The sequence below is a fragment of the Drosophila erecta genome, unplaced genomic scaffold (assembly GCF_003286155.1).
Source record: "Drosophila erecta strain 14021-0224.00,06,07 unplaced genomic scaffold, DereRS2 tig00000055-arrow-pilon, whole genome shotgun sequence".
Taxonomy (NCBI): Eukaryota; Metazoa; Arthropoda; class Insecta; order Diptera; family Drosophilidae; genus Drosophila; species Drosophila erecta.
The window spans coordinates 20,542,924-20,557,680 of NW_020825200.1; the positions used below are offsets into that span (position 1 = coordinate 20,542,924).

Sequence of the window (14,757 nt, forward strand, 5' to 3'; positions counted from 1 at the left end):
ATTACAAGTACCAGGACTACCTGCACCATGCGGAGCAGTTCGGCTACCACGACTTACAGGAACCACCTATACTCTTTATCGTTATCGAAGTTATAGGCAAACTGACGACGTGGTGTGACCTTATGAGATACAGTGGTAATTACATATAAAATTTCTAGTGTGCACTTCCACGAACAACTTATATTCATTAACAACTTATCCGTATTCACTCCGAAGCTGCTCCAATAAAAAATCGTGGGAAGGCAGTGAATTTTTTAACCCTATAATTTATACATATTTTTTATCACTATAAAAAACACTTAGTCAATCTAGCCATGTCAGGCCTCTCCATAAAAACGGCCGCCTTTTTACGCAATCGTATAGGGTAATCGAAAGTTTAATAGAAAATGGATTCAAGCTTGATTGATTATTAGTTGATTGATTAGTTGTTGTGATGGCGTACACTATTTTATTAAGTTATCGGAATTATGAATTAGTTCTTTTTCAAAGGAACGATCGGAAAATGAGCAAGACCTGCAAAAACACAATAGTAGCTATCCTCGACAATCAGATACCCGTTACTCAGCTAAGTAGTTTCCCGGTACTGTGTCTAAAGATAGAATCTACATGCTTACTACTCCCAACTTTTTGTTTAGCTTGTTGTTTGATCATATTGTCTTCTCTTTGAAATGAAATGTTTTCAATGTTCACAATTTCTAATTTAATATTGTAGAAATTTATGGACTTTTTACACCGAAGTATCTTCAGCCTAAAAAACAGGACAAAACACGTAAGCGGTTCTAAACTGATTTGTTTCAGACTGTTGCAGATTCCAGAGACATATCCCACACTTTTGAAACAGTTTTTTATTTTTTATAGTCGTAGTGAAAAAGGGTATACTAGATTCGTTGAAAAGTATGTACATACATTTAAAGTATGTATGCATATATATTTTTGATCAGGATAAAGAGCCTAGTCGATCTGGCCATGTCCGTCTGCCTGTCCGTCCGTATTAACGTGCAGATGTCAGGAACTATAAAAGCTAGAAAGTTGAGATTAAGCATGCAGATTTCAAATACATAGACAATTTGTCTACATCCAAATACTAATTGCCTAAAAACTTTTTGCCACGAATAGTCTAAGACTCGCAAACGGCCCATAACTGTCACGCCCAAACTTTTAGAAAATTTTTAACGATATTCCAGAAAATGTTGAAATTTCCACTGGCTTAGTAATGGGTATCTGACAGTCGAGGAACTCGACTATAGCATTCTTGTTTGGTTTTATTTTCGTAGTAGTCTGCACAACAATATAACAATCGTACCATTTACAACATTACCAAACTCCTTAAATGGATGAATGGTTTTTGCCTGAATTAAAAACGGAGGCATTTATGAATTAACTTCAAAGATATATATATTAGCTTCAATCTAAACCAATCTTGATTTCTTGTTAAAAGCAATATTATAATATTATATGACTATGGAAACTGTGCAAACTAATGATAATGTTAAGCGACAAGGATAAGATACCCTCTATTTAAAATAAAGATCATATTTTTGTTTTGTCATTTAATAAACACTTTTACATCTATTATTGCAGTTACGACTCGAATCTTTCCAATTTGTTGCTTTTATTTTTTAACAACAGCAACAGGTTTGTTGACCAGTCACCGAGCGTCCAGAGAGGAAATCCCATAGAAACATACAAACAAGGTTCAACGCAATGAGTTAACTTGTAGTCAGTGTTGGAGCGATTTTTCGAAAAGAGTGCGCTTTTAGAAAGTGATTAGAACGAAATGCTTTTTTAATTTTGTTTATAAAAATGTATACATTTATTAAATTAAATTATTATATTACAATAAATGCATTATTGTCAAAAAATATAGCTTAGTTTGAGGAGTTTACCAAGATCATTTTAGTTGGCCACCCTAACAGTGAAGGTATATGGTCAGACGAGAGCAAAGACGCAATGTTTGGGGGAACAAATCTCAATCCATAATCAAGAAAGGAAGCTTTGTGATCAAAAACAAGGAAACTATTATTTCTTTATAATATTTTCAATCAATTCCGCCTAGAAACAGCAGCTATGTATATGATGTATACAGTGGTCTGATCTGGCTCCATCCGACTTACATATACTACCTGCAATATAAAGACTTTAAAGAAGATTTTATGCAGAAACTAGTTTGTGTAGAAACGGACGAATCGACTCTACGGTTGATACTGATCAAGAATATATATACTTTATATGGGCCCAAATGTCTCCTTCACCGCGTTGCAACATTTGACTGAAATCAATATAATTTTCTTCGTTTAGATAATGTTACTGATTTTGAATTACAGACAAGAAATCAGTTGACTGAACAATATCAAAACGGAGCAAAAAGAAATGTATGCAATAGTATTTGTTTACTGTGCAGTCAATGTTGCATATAGGCGTTTGGAAAAGCATACGAAGACTTTTCTGTTATATTCTGGCACATTGCCCCCGTTCCGGTGGCGTCGGAAAACTGAAGTGAATTGAAGTGAATGGATCGCAATAGGTACATTGACATTATGAAGAGGAATCTTGAAAAGATCTTGGAATTGGCTTATCTTTCTAAGTTTACCAAGATAATAAACCAAATGAAGAAAAACAATTTTAACAACGATGTTCACATTCTTACAACACATCCCGTTCAGTTCAGTTCTTAATCCCAGTAAATTTGATTTAAAAGCGGATTACCTAGGGAGTAAAAGCAAAAGAACACATCTTTAAGGCTTCCTTCTTTCATCCCCAGATCTCTTAATAAAGTAATCAAGATTCCATCCTATTTAAAATTTATCGGAAAATACTCTATTTGTACTCTTTACTTGTAACTTTTTTGATTTTTTTTAATATTTACCTATTTTGCACATCAAGGTCACGACGATGTGGGTAGTTAAGTAATAAGTAACGAACGGCCACAAAACGAAGCTTCACTAATGAGAGTTCCCCGGCTCGTTGACAGATGCAGTGACGCGGATTAAGAATGTGCAAAAGCAAACAAAAGATTGTGGACCTTAAACAAAAGCAGCTCTGCGCCGGGACAACAACTGCAACGGCAATGCAACAGAAACAATGAAGCAAACGGACTTTTAGCTATTCCACTCATCTTTTAACTCATCCTACTCATGTATTACGGAGCTCCCTGGAGGAAAATGAAACAGCGGTAGTTCCGGCAATCCAAAATATTTACACCAACAAAAAAAAAAAATAGCTTGTGACGCGAAAAATTCCTTCGTAAATAAGTGCGATAGATCTTAGATATTGAATGAATATTAATGAGGTGCAACATGATATTATTAAGAGACGCAGATACAAATTACCTTAAAAATGGATTATTTATTTCTTTAGTTAATTATCATCAGAATGTGCTGTAAGTTTGTGTAAGTGTAGCAGTTTTAGAATGTAAATAGGTAAACAAATGGCCACCTTCAACTTAAAATCGCCGTTTCTCCACTTTTCAGTTTTGCACTAGCGATCTTTTTTTCTTTCCCAAACGGGAAACTCGAGGAACGAAACGCTATAACACATACTCCACATATAAAAAACAAGTAAGATCTTTGATGTTGATAATTTTCTTATTTGTTAAAAAACGAGTACAAAATATTTGATTTTTCAATCTTTACAGGTCAATTTATTCTCCATACCACGATTACACTAGAACATAATGTTTCTGGCTCATAAGATTCATATATTCAAATGTTTCAAATTGCTTATTATTTCACGTGTGGATGTTGGCCAAGGGCATCACTCTCTAGCACTTTTTGTTTATACTAATAGTATTGTGTCGCAAGCTGGAAATTAAAACGAATTCGTAACGAAGCGCACTGAGATAGCGTGCATAGGCGACTGCTATATGAATATGTATACACATACACGAAAAAATAAAAAGATTTTTTTGTGCGTAAAGAATTTGAAATGGTTCACTCGCACTCCCACTGACTCAGTAAGGGGTATCTGGTAGTCGACTTTTATCGTACTTCTAGCTGCTCCACAAGACAGTAGTAGCAAAGAATATTATTCTAATGCCTTTGGTGGTAGTTTGTGTAATTTAATTTTATATGTTCGGTCAAGAAACCAACGTGCATCGTATTAAAACCAATCGCCAATAAGAATTCCTTCGGTTGGGCTAATATAATAATAGAGATTCTCTCCGCGCCTAAAGGATTGGCTAGAAAGTTGAAGAATGAGACGAGCAAGGAACTCTGTTTAAATGTAACTTACGGGTAATTTATACGGGTATTTTACCTGAGATTTTGTATAGTGAAATCAAATGGGACCCCAATTTTGCAGATTCAAGCAACAAATACACAAGGCCCGGTGAAAAATAAAAGACTGCCAATTAACTTTGACATCTGACGGGCACGCGATAAAAGTTATCGATGACTGGGAGAACGGTAGACATGGGGGTCACAAACGAAAACAAATTTGTTTGCTTAAATGGCTCGCGAAATTGACAACAAAAGTGCGATTCAACTCGAAAAGAGAGGATAACTCTTTTGGTGCATGTCCTTTTAGAAGATTGAAATGCACATAAAAATACGAACACAACTAGAAATTACTCTTGTCCAAGCCCTCTACCTGGACTACCTCCATTTCTTCTTAGCTTTCCAACTGATTTTGTGTGTGCTCGCGAAATACAGATACCGTAGGAACAGCTGAGTGTCCACACACAAAGCCACACGTGCTGCGCCTTTAGTCAAAATGCAAAAATGGAACTCAAAGGCAAAACACTTACCCCCCTGTGAGCCAATGATTGCTGAGCGGCGAATTGAACTATTGTTTCACTTTTCGTTTTGTTATTCCCGTTAAATTCACCACACTTTTCATAAATTATATCGCCAAAGTCCGTAAAATACGTTCCCTTTCGCGGAGGCCCAATACGTACGTGAGTCTTTTACAAGAAAACACCTTCAACTAACATAACTTAATATTTTCTCTATTAACAGTGCCCGCCAGTGTGGCCAATTTTTAAAAAGAAAGAATGAGTAATCGGAAAACAATGAAATTTAAAGTAGTATGTATATAAAACAATATATTGTATAATTCTATATCTGCCAAAAAAACCTTGAGTACTGAGAATTATGAAACATTTAAGCTTGAAAACTATTTTCCTATAACAATAAAAAATAAATAGCTTCTATTTTTTGCGAATAACAAGTTGGTAATGGTTGAGACTACGACATAAAATGCAGATATCCGGCTAATAGGATTGAAAATTTTTTATTTGGCAACCGAGGTATCATCTTACAAGAGAAGAGCAACAATACTAGTTCTTATCCATTCAACAAACATTTTGAGCAGCTTTTGTTGAATTACTCAAGCTTGTGACAATTAATTAGTATGGAACAGCTGACTGAGAGTTAGCAGAGAACCCCAGATGTTTTAGCAGCACTGTATTACAATTCGCTTTACAGCACGCTGTTAGCGGGATTATCGATAACAGGTTCTGTCGTTGCCATATGTGAGAAAGAGGAAGAGTGAAGAAAACTCCAATGTTTGCAAAACAATTTAATTAGTGTTAAAGGAATCTGCTTTAGGCGCAGAGGAGCTTACAGCGAGCACAGACACAGACTGACATACATAGGGAGCATAGAGATACACCCTCTCGGCAACACATTCCGTGCAGTGGACATATGGCCAACAGGAACATGCGTAACACCACAACCAAAGTGGAGGCCCTGATTGAGAGCTGTCGCAGCGATGGCAAGTGGCACCGGGTCATCGATCTAACGGATGAACTGAAGACCGGGTCCCCGCACAATGGTAAGAAGGTTTCCGCTGCTGACGGTACTCCTGCAATGACTGCACTCTTTCGTTGAACAGAGTGCCTGGCCAACTTTCTGGTGGGAGAAGCCCGTCTGGAGAGTTACTTGGAGGAAAACGCACTCGCGTCAGACTCCAACTTTGGGCGTGCCAAGTCTGGATTGACCGAGGCCCGGCGCTTCCTTCACTTGGCTTTAGGCGAGAGTGGCCAGAAGGCGGGCATCGCCCTGGACGCCTATCTGCTGCTGGCCAAGCTGTGCTTCGCCTGCGGCGAGTATGAACAGAGCCTGGACAATTTTGTCAAGGCGGAACTCAACACGCTTGCCGAGAAGGAGCTGACTCTGTAAGTTGCGACAAGGTTTAGTAACCAAATTATTCTCTTCTATTGCATGGGGAACTTGCAATGAAGTTGAATATACAGATCAATCCGGGTGTTTCAATATAAATCGCATGTCTTCTGAAATAGTATTGTAGCTCTCCAGGACACAGCCAATTAAACTACATCGTTTTGATGTCGATCAAAATCCTAATACTTCATTGCTCTTATGCATACATATGTATCTATTTAATAGTCGCAGCCTAAAGATCCTTGCGGAGTCGTATGCCATCAAGGGACTGTGCCTGGAGCAGCAGACTACGAAGCCGTCATCTAAGTTTAAGAAGGCCGAAAAGGACACGGAAATGGTAAGATCCTCGATTGCACTTTTAGAATGTAACTTATTGTTTAATTTCTAATTCCAGATTAGCTGCTTTGAGCGCGCATCTGATCTGGGCCTGCTCTATCTGCAGGAATACGATGTCGTCAGTGGGACCAGTGGCTCATCCAACAACTCGACTGCTGGTTCTACGTTGAATGTAAACGCGTCTACTGTGCAGCCGTCGAGCAGCAGTTTTGCCATCAGCAGTACTATACCGGCGAGTGGGCCAAGCGGACTGGAAATGAACCGCAGGATGGGCGCCATCCTAGAGACTGCCCTACAGCGGGCACCTATAGTGCTGATTAAGACGGAAAAGCTTCAAGAGGCCGTTGAACGCTATAGAATCATGTTGAACGCCATCGAAACGCGGGCTACTCAATCGTTGCGCCTTACGCTGGCCCGCCAGCTAGCTGAGGTGCTTCTAAGAGGGATCTCAGGCACGATTTACTCGCCTCCCTTTACCGGAAAATCTGGAGGTGGGACGCTGCGAGGAGGGTCCTCCAAAAAACTTTGGAAGCCGCGAAAATACGCAGCCCGACAGCAGTTCAACCCTCGGAACCAGCAGGAAGAGGTGATCCTGTTGCTCCTTATAGCCGAGGCACTGGCTGTGAGGGATACAGTTTTGTCGCAGAGTCCTGAGTTCAGACAGGCCCGTCAGCATGCTATGGGCAACGTTACGGCCGTCTATGACCTCCTGACCTTGGCTACTGTGCGCTGGGGGCTCGTGCAGCTATTAAATGAGTCCTTTGAGAAGGCGCTAAAGTTCAGCTTCGGTGAACAGCATGTGTGGCGGCAGTACGGATTAAGTTTGATGGCAGCCGAAAAACACTCGCACGCTCTAAGGGTCTTGCAAGAATCAATGAAGTTGACTCCTTCTGATCCCTTGCCTTGTCTGTTGGCTTCTCGCCTTTGCTACGAGAGTCTGGAGACGGTAAAGCAAGGTCTCGACTATGCTCAGCAAGCGCTCAAGCGCGAAGTAAAGGGTAAGATGACATTTAATATATGTATGTATTGAATCATTTCATTACGCTAATCCAAACTCCACTTGCTCCATGTACAGGCCTGCGACCATCACGAAGCCAACTCTTTGTGGGCATCGGTCACCAACAGCTAGCCATCCAGTCAAATCTAAAAAGCGAGCGAGATGCGTGTCACAAGCTGGCTTTGGATGCCTTGGAGCGCGCTGTGCAGTTGGATGGGAACGACCACCTGGCGGAATACTACTTGTCGTTGCAATACGCGCTTTTGGGACAGCTGGCGGAGGCGTTGGTTCATATTCGTTTCGCCCTGGCGTTGCGTATGGAACATGCGCCATGTCTACACCTATTCGCACTGTTGCTGACAGCGTCGCGCCGTCCTCGTGAAGCTTTGGGGGTTGTGGAGGATGCTTTACACGAGTTCCCCGATAACCTGGAGCTACTGCACGTTAAGGCACACCTGCAGCTGCATCTAGAGGACCCGGAGACTGCGCTGGGCACTGTGCAGCATATGTTGGCCGTTTGGCGGGACGTTTACGAAGCCCAGCTAGCGGGAGAGGAGGAGAAACACTCGGATACCAAGAGTGGTGTTCACTTGGCACATTCTTCACAGATGTCCGACAAGGATTCAAGTAAGAGCTCGATAGCTGCCGTTTGCATCTGACTTATTCATATCTCTCTATCTAATAATGTGAATGTTCTGTGTATATACACTCGTATATATATCTGTATCCCAAACTCTGCGGAATCTATGTATTATACATAACAAACAAATCAAACTCGCATAAATAATTGTAAGTTTGCTAAGAAAATTCCGGTTTAATCCAGCTTCGATTTCGCCTATAGATCGAAATTGGTCAACACCGGGTGTCACATTCATTCAAATTTTTCTGGTTCAGTAGTTATCTAGATTTAATTATCTGATCTTTGATTTCCCCCCATGCATTACTTCTTTTAACACATACCTACTAACACTTACATTTTGTAAATAACTTTAAAGACTTCTTTTAGTGCACCAACATTTGTACGTTCTTCTACTTAAAGATCTTCTACTTAGATTTATGTCTTCGAAGATCTCAAAAATACCATTAAACGGTATTTGGGACACTCGAAATGCTAATGCTAAACGTATTATTAATTAACTACTAAAGTATATTTTTTGGAAAATGTGCTCTTGGCTCGTTATCTGTTAGGCGATATTATTACCTTTCTGCCCTCTTCTGAACCATATTTGCATGATCTCAAAATGTTTTCTATACTTGTCTTTGTTTCCGTTTCAACCTTTTGTCTTTTCGTTATGTATAGGTTTTTCTCGAAAAAACTAATATGAATTTCGCTCTTTAAAGATTCTGTGTACGCGGCTTCATTGGCTGCAGTCTCGCGCGTTGAACAGGCTCTGAGTGAAGCAGCAAGTTCACTTAGCTCATTTACGCAACGTCCTGGACCTCGACGCCCATGGATGCTACAGATTGAAGTGCGTCTTTAATTTCGTTTAGTATATAAGTTTATGTATTTACTGTGGCTAAATGGATTCATTTAAGATATGGCTTCTGCTGGCTGATGTCTATCTCCGCATCGATCAGCCCAACGAGGCACTCAACTGCATACACGAGGCTTCACAGATTTATCCGCTTTCGCATCAGATTATGTTTATGGTACGTAGAACAATTATTGAAGTGTCATCATCCCATTGCTTATTTCCATACCCGTAACTCGTAGAGTAAAAGGATATTCTAGATTCGTTGAAAAGTATTAGCTGACGTATGAACGTCGCGATCTCATAAACTATTCCATATTCCATATTTTTTCCCAATTTCTATCGATGTCAGGAAAATGTTGAAATTTCTCGTTCGCAGTTCCACCAGCTGAGTAACGGGTATCTGATAGCCGGGGAACTCGACTACAGCGTTCTCTCTTGCTTTAAAGGATTTTTATTTGTTTGCCTGTCTTATACCAATCTTTAAACATATGCGCACAGATCAAACTTAAAGCCGAACAGGCAGAAATACTATATGATATAGCTTATATTGGAACGATAGGTTAGAATTGCAAACATGCATTTTTTTTGAAATTTGATCAGTGACAATCCGTCTACATTATCTATGTAGGCTTGATAAATAGATTTGTATTTGGCGAGACCTGCAAGGATATTAAAACTGCGTATATTCAAATCCTCCACTATTGATTTATTTCATTCCAATTCTCACTAACTTCAGTACTATTCTTTTTTTTTAGCGTGGTCAGGTGCATGTCTATTTGGAGCAGTGGTTTGACGCCAAGCAATGTTTCCTGAACGCCGTGGCCGCCAACCCAAATCATACAGAAGCTCTGCGTGCATTAGGAGAAGCGCATTTAATACTGGGCGAGCCCAGATTGGCTGAAAAAATGCTTAAAGATGCGGCTAAACTGGATCCGAGCTGCCCAAAAATTTGGTAAGCTTGAAGACATATACTCAACACTCGAAACAAAATTCAAATTGACGAATTTACCAGGTTCGCACTGGGAAAGGTGATGGAGATCCTGGGCGATTTCCATGCCTCAGCCGATTGCTTCGCCACGTCGCTGCAGTTGGAGCCATCATGTCCGGTGCTACCTTTTACTTCTATACCTTTGGTGTTTGAATAGGAACACTGTCGTGTCTTGTTTTGTTTGTTTGTAGCAGATTTAACCCTAAACCTAAAAGTGAACAGCAATACTATTACTAAACTTACTGTACTTCCTAATTCCCTCGTGTGAAAATTGTTATATTGCAGTATTGAAGCAACAAATGTTTAAATATTGTGCTTGTAAATTACGAACAAGACTTGTCCAAGCTAATCGGTATTCAGTGAACAATTCTTCTATCTTCCTTAATCATCAACTTTTTAAGGAGATGGTTTGGTTAAATTGATTACTCCAATAGGTGTTGTTAATTGCATACAATATTGGTTATTATATAAATATATAGTACTTCGTGAAGTTATTTTTTCTTATTTTGAACCGGTGGATGCAACTCTTAGTTATTTTTGAGGTCCATTTTCTGCAGTGGGAAAATCATGCTGATAAGTTTTAGTGCTTGTTTTATTTTTAGTAAAACGCATATTACTCTGTCGCGACCTTTCACTTTCCGCATTAGCTAATTGACGCCGATAACTTCCGCATTATGCGCTAAAGGCCAAATTTAGACCTTATAACTACCAAGGAGTTTACTTGCAGCTATGTCCCATTTCCTTTATATTCGGTGCGCTTGTGTCGTTGCCCTGGGCAACTAGCGTAACGTACGTCCAATCAATAAAAAATAAACAAGGCAGTCGAATGTGTCGCTGCAGAGCAAGCATAGGAATTTGGGTTTATTACGCCACTCTTAAAAAATCCCGGGTCATTCATTTCGTGTTCCAGTTTAAACTTTGGCCCCGTTAGATCAGCTACTTGAATCTTGATGGGCGATTAGTTCCACAAGCATAATGACGCCCAAACGAAAGCGTCGCGGACGCAGCGAGTCGCGGGCCAAAAGCAAAGGCAAGGACCAGTCCAAGGCAGAGCACTTGGACCTGCTGGAGCAACTGGAGTTAACCGACAGCTGCTGCGACATATGCCACTGCGACTGCTATAGCTCCCACAGCGGCGGTTCCGTGAGTGGGCACGGAATTCAGCGGCAGGAGAGCGTCAAGGAGTTGCTGCAACTGGAAAACGACATTAAGACTCTAGAGCAATTGCAGCGACGGGAAAGTCTGAGCTGCAAAATTAGTTCTAGCAGCCAGGGCCACCGAAGTGCTTCCAGAACGTCAACCGAGCGAAAGGTTCCCCACAGCAGGCGGGGATCCTTCGACTGCCAGAAAACAATTACAAGCTCAGGCAGGAGTCGGCGGTCAAAAAGCGCAGGAAGTCGCAGTTGCGAGTCCCGAGGGAAGCAGCCTACACAGAAAGTACAACGAATACCTCAGGATCGTCGAAGGCGCCGTGCTCAAAAGGATTGCAAAATGCTTCAAGTAAGCTTAGATGACATGGAAGAGGTTATCAGATTGGACACAAAGCGAATGGAGTCGATCTCCCCATATCCGTCCGTCGGTCCGTCTGTCTGAATGAAGAGCTATAAAGGCAGGAAAATGTTTATATTTTTTCCATTTTATTATTTATGTTGCCAATTAACTCTTAACAAGTTAAGACTTTAAAATTAGACGTCAGTAAGCAACAAATGTAATCGCCGCTACGTGGTGCTCGTGACCAATCTGGGAACAATCGCATCCCTACCTTCCTACATCTTAAAAAATTAAATATTCGTGAAATACATACGTGTTTGCTGTTGTTCAACCCTTTACTACCTCAACAGAAATTTTTGGCCCCCCTCAACGACGCACCCAACCTCTCTATCATCGGACGAGCCAAATCCAAATCGCAAGAAAATTTGGCTGTGGTGTCATGCCAAGCGCAGGTCAAGAAGAGCTCGTTAAGCAGCTCGATGGCCAACTTGTGCCTTGCGCCAATGGTGCGAGCCGCATATCAGCAGGTGCCCAGTCACGACCAGAAGATCCTCAACTGCATGGCGGAAAAACGGAGGCAACAGGCCGCCGACAAGGAGACGGCCTGGTTGGCGCGGAAGTTCTGGGAGAACGAGCGGCTTGAGCGGCAGCTTCTTCAGGTGGAGCAGCTGGAAGCTTACAAGCATGCGGTGCACGACAAACAATTCCAGGACTACCTTGTGACCAAGGCGCGACTGCAGACCTTGGCTGAGCGCGATCTGGCAGAGCTCAAACGATTGCGAGGAGCCCTTAACGCCAAGGACGCTGCGGTCAAGAAGCGGCTGGAGGCCAGACGGCTGGAGCGAGACCTTAACATTTCGCAGAGACGGTGCGAGGAGTTGCGTCGCAGCGAGGCTGTCACCGTGCATCAGGAGGAGCAACACCTGGACGACACGCTGCGTAAGCGCGACATCTGCATGCGGCTAACGCAACGCCTGCGGCGGGCGGACGAGTTGCGTGGCCAGCTGTTGGAATCGTACCTCAAGCGTATGCAGCTCGACAACTACATGGAGCAGCTACATCACGAGGAGCACTGGCGGGAGCGACAGCAGGAAGAGCGCTTGCGCAGGGATCAGCTCCGCGAGGATATCGAACGCAAGCGCCATCAGTCCCAGCGCTTTGTTGAGTGTCGCCAACGGCGCCAAAATGATCGCTTCCGTACCGCCAAGATCTCTGCCAGCCTGCGGGAACTGGTGCGCCAGTCCGTCACACCCGAGGGCGCTGTTAGTGGTTCGTTGGGCCAGGATAACCCAGCGCTCAACTCTTATGTCCAGCAGCAGATAAAGCTGGGTCGCCTGCTCTTTGAGCAATCTGGCAGGGAATAGCTTGTTCGGAAGATACATTTTTGATGGTTATGTACATATATACAAATTGTTGCTGGTTGTACGTTAATAAAGTCATTTAATACTAAGTCAAGTCATGTACTTCCCAGTGCATAAGTCATCCATAAGCCCCAGCGCATGGTTTAAATCCGATCTATAGATTTGTATCTTCTCAGCCAACTGAACAGTGATAACAAAGCCGTATAATCAATAAGCACGGGTTCGTGGAGACAAAAGTGTACCCCACCCTGGTCCAGGAACTGCAGAGCACGTAGGCAGTGGGAGACTCAGTCAGAGGCCTTGAATTGGGACAGTGTCCCAAGAGGAAAGACTCCCCTTAGTTTCCTCTTATTTCGAATCGATCACGTTTCGGAAGTGCAAATACTCACAGTGAGTAAGAGCTCCGCGAATTAAAGGCAAGATGCACATGCATCCCAAACTGAGACAAGGTTATCAGACCCCATTGAGTCTGATTCATCGTCGACCCAGGGCAGCGGTCGTTTCCTGAGTTCAAGCTCTTAGTCTCTATCAAAGTTAATTAGATTAACACTTTAACTGCTATCTCGGTTTTAGAGCTCAAGTGCATAATTGTCGTGGTGGTTTTGAAATTGAAACAAATGCCGTGCTCATGCACAGTGGCATATTTATTTTATAGTTAGTGAGGCTTGATTTTCACTAAACGGACGATGCGGACTGTAACGTGAAATTAGTTCTAGAAACTCGTCTTGTCTACGCTTTGAGTAGCCTCCCCCAGGATTTTGGAGCGTGTATGATTCTCTACCACGTCATTGGATATACTATGCATCTCAAACCGATCATAGTTAATATTTCTATTATTTTATATTAAATATTTCATAGCAACTGTTTTGATCAAACATTAAATTAAAATTATTAATTTTTAATTATTATTATTTTAATTATTAATTAAAAATTATCAAATTAAAATTACATGTCACAAATTTTTCAATTTAACAAATTGAATGCCACATGTAACCAACTGCTCCTGTGGCAGTCCGTCCCGTTCCGACTCATATATTACCTGTAATTGAGGGAACACATGTAGCAAAGCTTAATGCAGACAGCTTTAAAACTTAGAGACTGATTAAGGATACTGATTAAGATGAAACCTTCTTCATAAGAACGTAGTGGTTCCTTCGTTGCATTGTCAACTTCTGAGCAAGAGTATTAAGAGAACGCTTTGATCGATTTCCACGATTAGAGAAATTCCAAAATATTTATATTTATATTTACAATATTTTAGTAATATCCAGAAGAAGCCTAAGTATATGTTTTAAGTGTGGACGTGTGGCGTTAGAGTGCCTAAATATTTTTGTCATATCGATAAAAATGACACCACAAATGAACATTGTTGAAAGTGTGTGCGGTAAGTGGGTGTGGTTATCTTCTGAATAAAATTCCCGCTGCGTCTACGTCTCTAGAATTTGCATGCTTAATCCAGCTTTAATTGTCCCAGAGATCTCGACGTTTAGACGGAGACAGACATCTGTAGCCAGATCGACTCTCTGATCTAGAATATATATACCTATAGGGTATTCTACCTGATACATAATCATCAGCGAGTCTGCATAGCATGACCTACGTTACACTACGAGGAACCGGATTAAAAATTTGTTTCGTCTTGTAGACGCGGTCGTACGATACGCAGTCGTTATAAGAATTTATAACAAACTTTTACGAGTACAATGTCCCAAATTAAAACTGACGTCATGTAATTATAAATGGCATACATGTAAAATATATAGTTTCCAAAAAATGTTATAATTTTATATAAATTTATTTTAAATGCTTTTCTATGAAAAATTTTTTCAGAAAAAAATTTTTTGATTCTTTATTTTAAGCTTATTTTAAATTCAAACTTTAATATACTAAAATACTTAAATATACAAAAAGTCTTTTAAAAAATTTTAAATTTAAAAAAATTTTAAATGCCGAGATTAGACGATATATATTAAGCACTACAGTTTACGTG

At 40.9% G+C, this 14,757-nt stretch overlaps 3 protein-coding genes across 5 annotated transcripts in view; 2 read left to right on the forward strand and 1 right to left on the reverse strand.

Moving 5' to 3' along the window:
• The window catches only part of LOC6540965 (probable RNA methyltransferase bin3), a 28,695-nt gene extending 23,700 nt beyond the window's left edge, over positions 1–4,995 (reverse strand). Inside the window, exon 1 of one of the 2 annotated variants that reach the window (XM_001970732.3) lies at positions 4,745–4,995. The gene's annotated coding sequence lies outside the window, so the exon portion shown is untranslated. The remainder of the gene's footprint in view (positions 1–4,744) is intronic. The other variant, XM_026979531.1, reaches the window with a different exon arrangement.
• A 370-nt stretch (positions 4,996–5,365) lies between these two features.
• Positions 5,366–10,489, forward strand: LOC6542278 (tetratricopeptide repeat protein 7B). Of its 2 annotated transcripts, none has more exons than XM_001970734.3 (9): positions 5,366–5,772; positions 5,833–6,115; positions 6,345–6,456; positions 6,514–7,453; positions 7,531–8,079; positions 8,794–8,921; positions 8,989–9,102; positions 9,683–9,879; positions 9,940–10,489. In XM_001970734.3, exons 1-9 carry the CDS (start codon positions 5,643–5,645, stop codon positions 10,070–10,072), a joined length of 2,586 nt encoding a protein of 861 aa, XP_001970770.1. In that variant the 5' UTR covers positions 5,366–5,642; the 3' UTR covers positions 10,073–10,489. The 2 variants fall into 2 exon arrangements, with proteins under 2 accessions (XP_001970770.1, XP_015014666.1); XM_015159180.2 differs by having other exon boundaries at positions 8,824–8,921.
• A 229-nt stretch (positions 10,490–10,718) lies between these two features.
• On the forward strand, positions 10,719–12,836 carry LOC6542246 (trichohyalin). The gene is made up of 2 exons (XM_001970735.3): positions 10,719–11,415; positions 11,757–12,836. The coding sequence occupies exons 1-2, from the start codon at positions 10,891–10,893 to the stop codon at positions 12,768–12,770; spliced, it is 1,539 nt and encodes a 512-aa protein (XP_001970771.1). The 5' UTR covers positions 10,719–10,890; the 3' UTR covers positions 12,771–12,836.
• The last annotated feature ends 1,921 nt before the right edge of the window (positions 12,837–14,757 follow it).

Coding starts and splice junctions, on each gene's coding strand:
- LOC6542278 (XM_001970734.3), top strand. CDS start 5,643: ATGGCCAACAGGAACATGCGTAACACCACAACCAAAGTGGAGGCCCTG. Junction 7,454..7,530: donor GCTCAAGCGCGAAGTAAAGG/GTAAGATGACAT, acceptor CTCCATGTACAG/GCCTGCGACCATCACGAAGC. Junction 8,080..8,793: donor GATGTCCGACAAGGATTCAA/GTAAGAGCTCGA, acceptor CGCTCTTTAAAG/ATTCTGTGTACGCGGCTTCA.
- LOC6542246 (XM_001970735.3), top strand. CDS start 10,891: ATGACGCCCAAACGAAAGCGTCGCGGACGCAGCGAGTCGCGGGCCAAA. Junction 11,416..11,756: donor AGGATTGCAAAATGCTTCAA/GTAAGCTTAGAT, acceptor CTACCTCAACAG/AAATTTTTGGCCCCCCTCAA.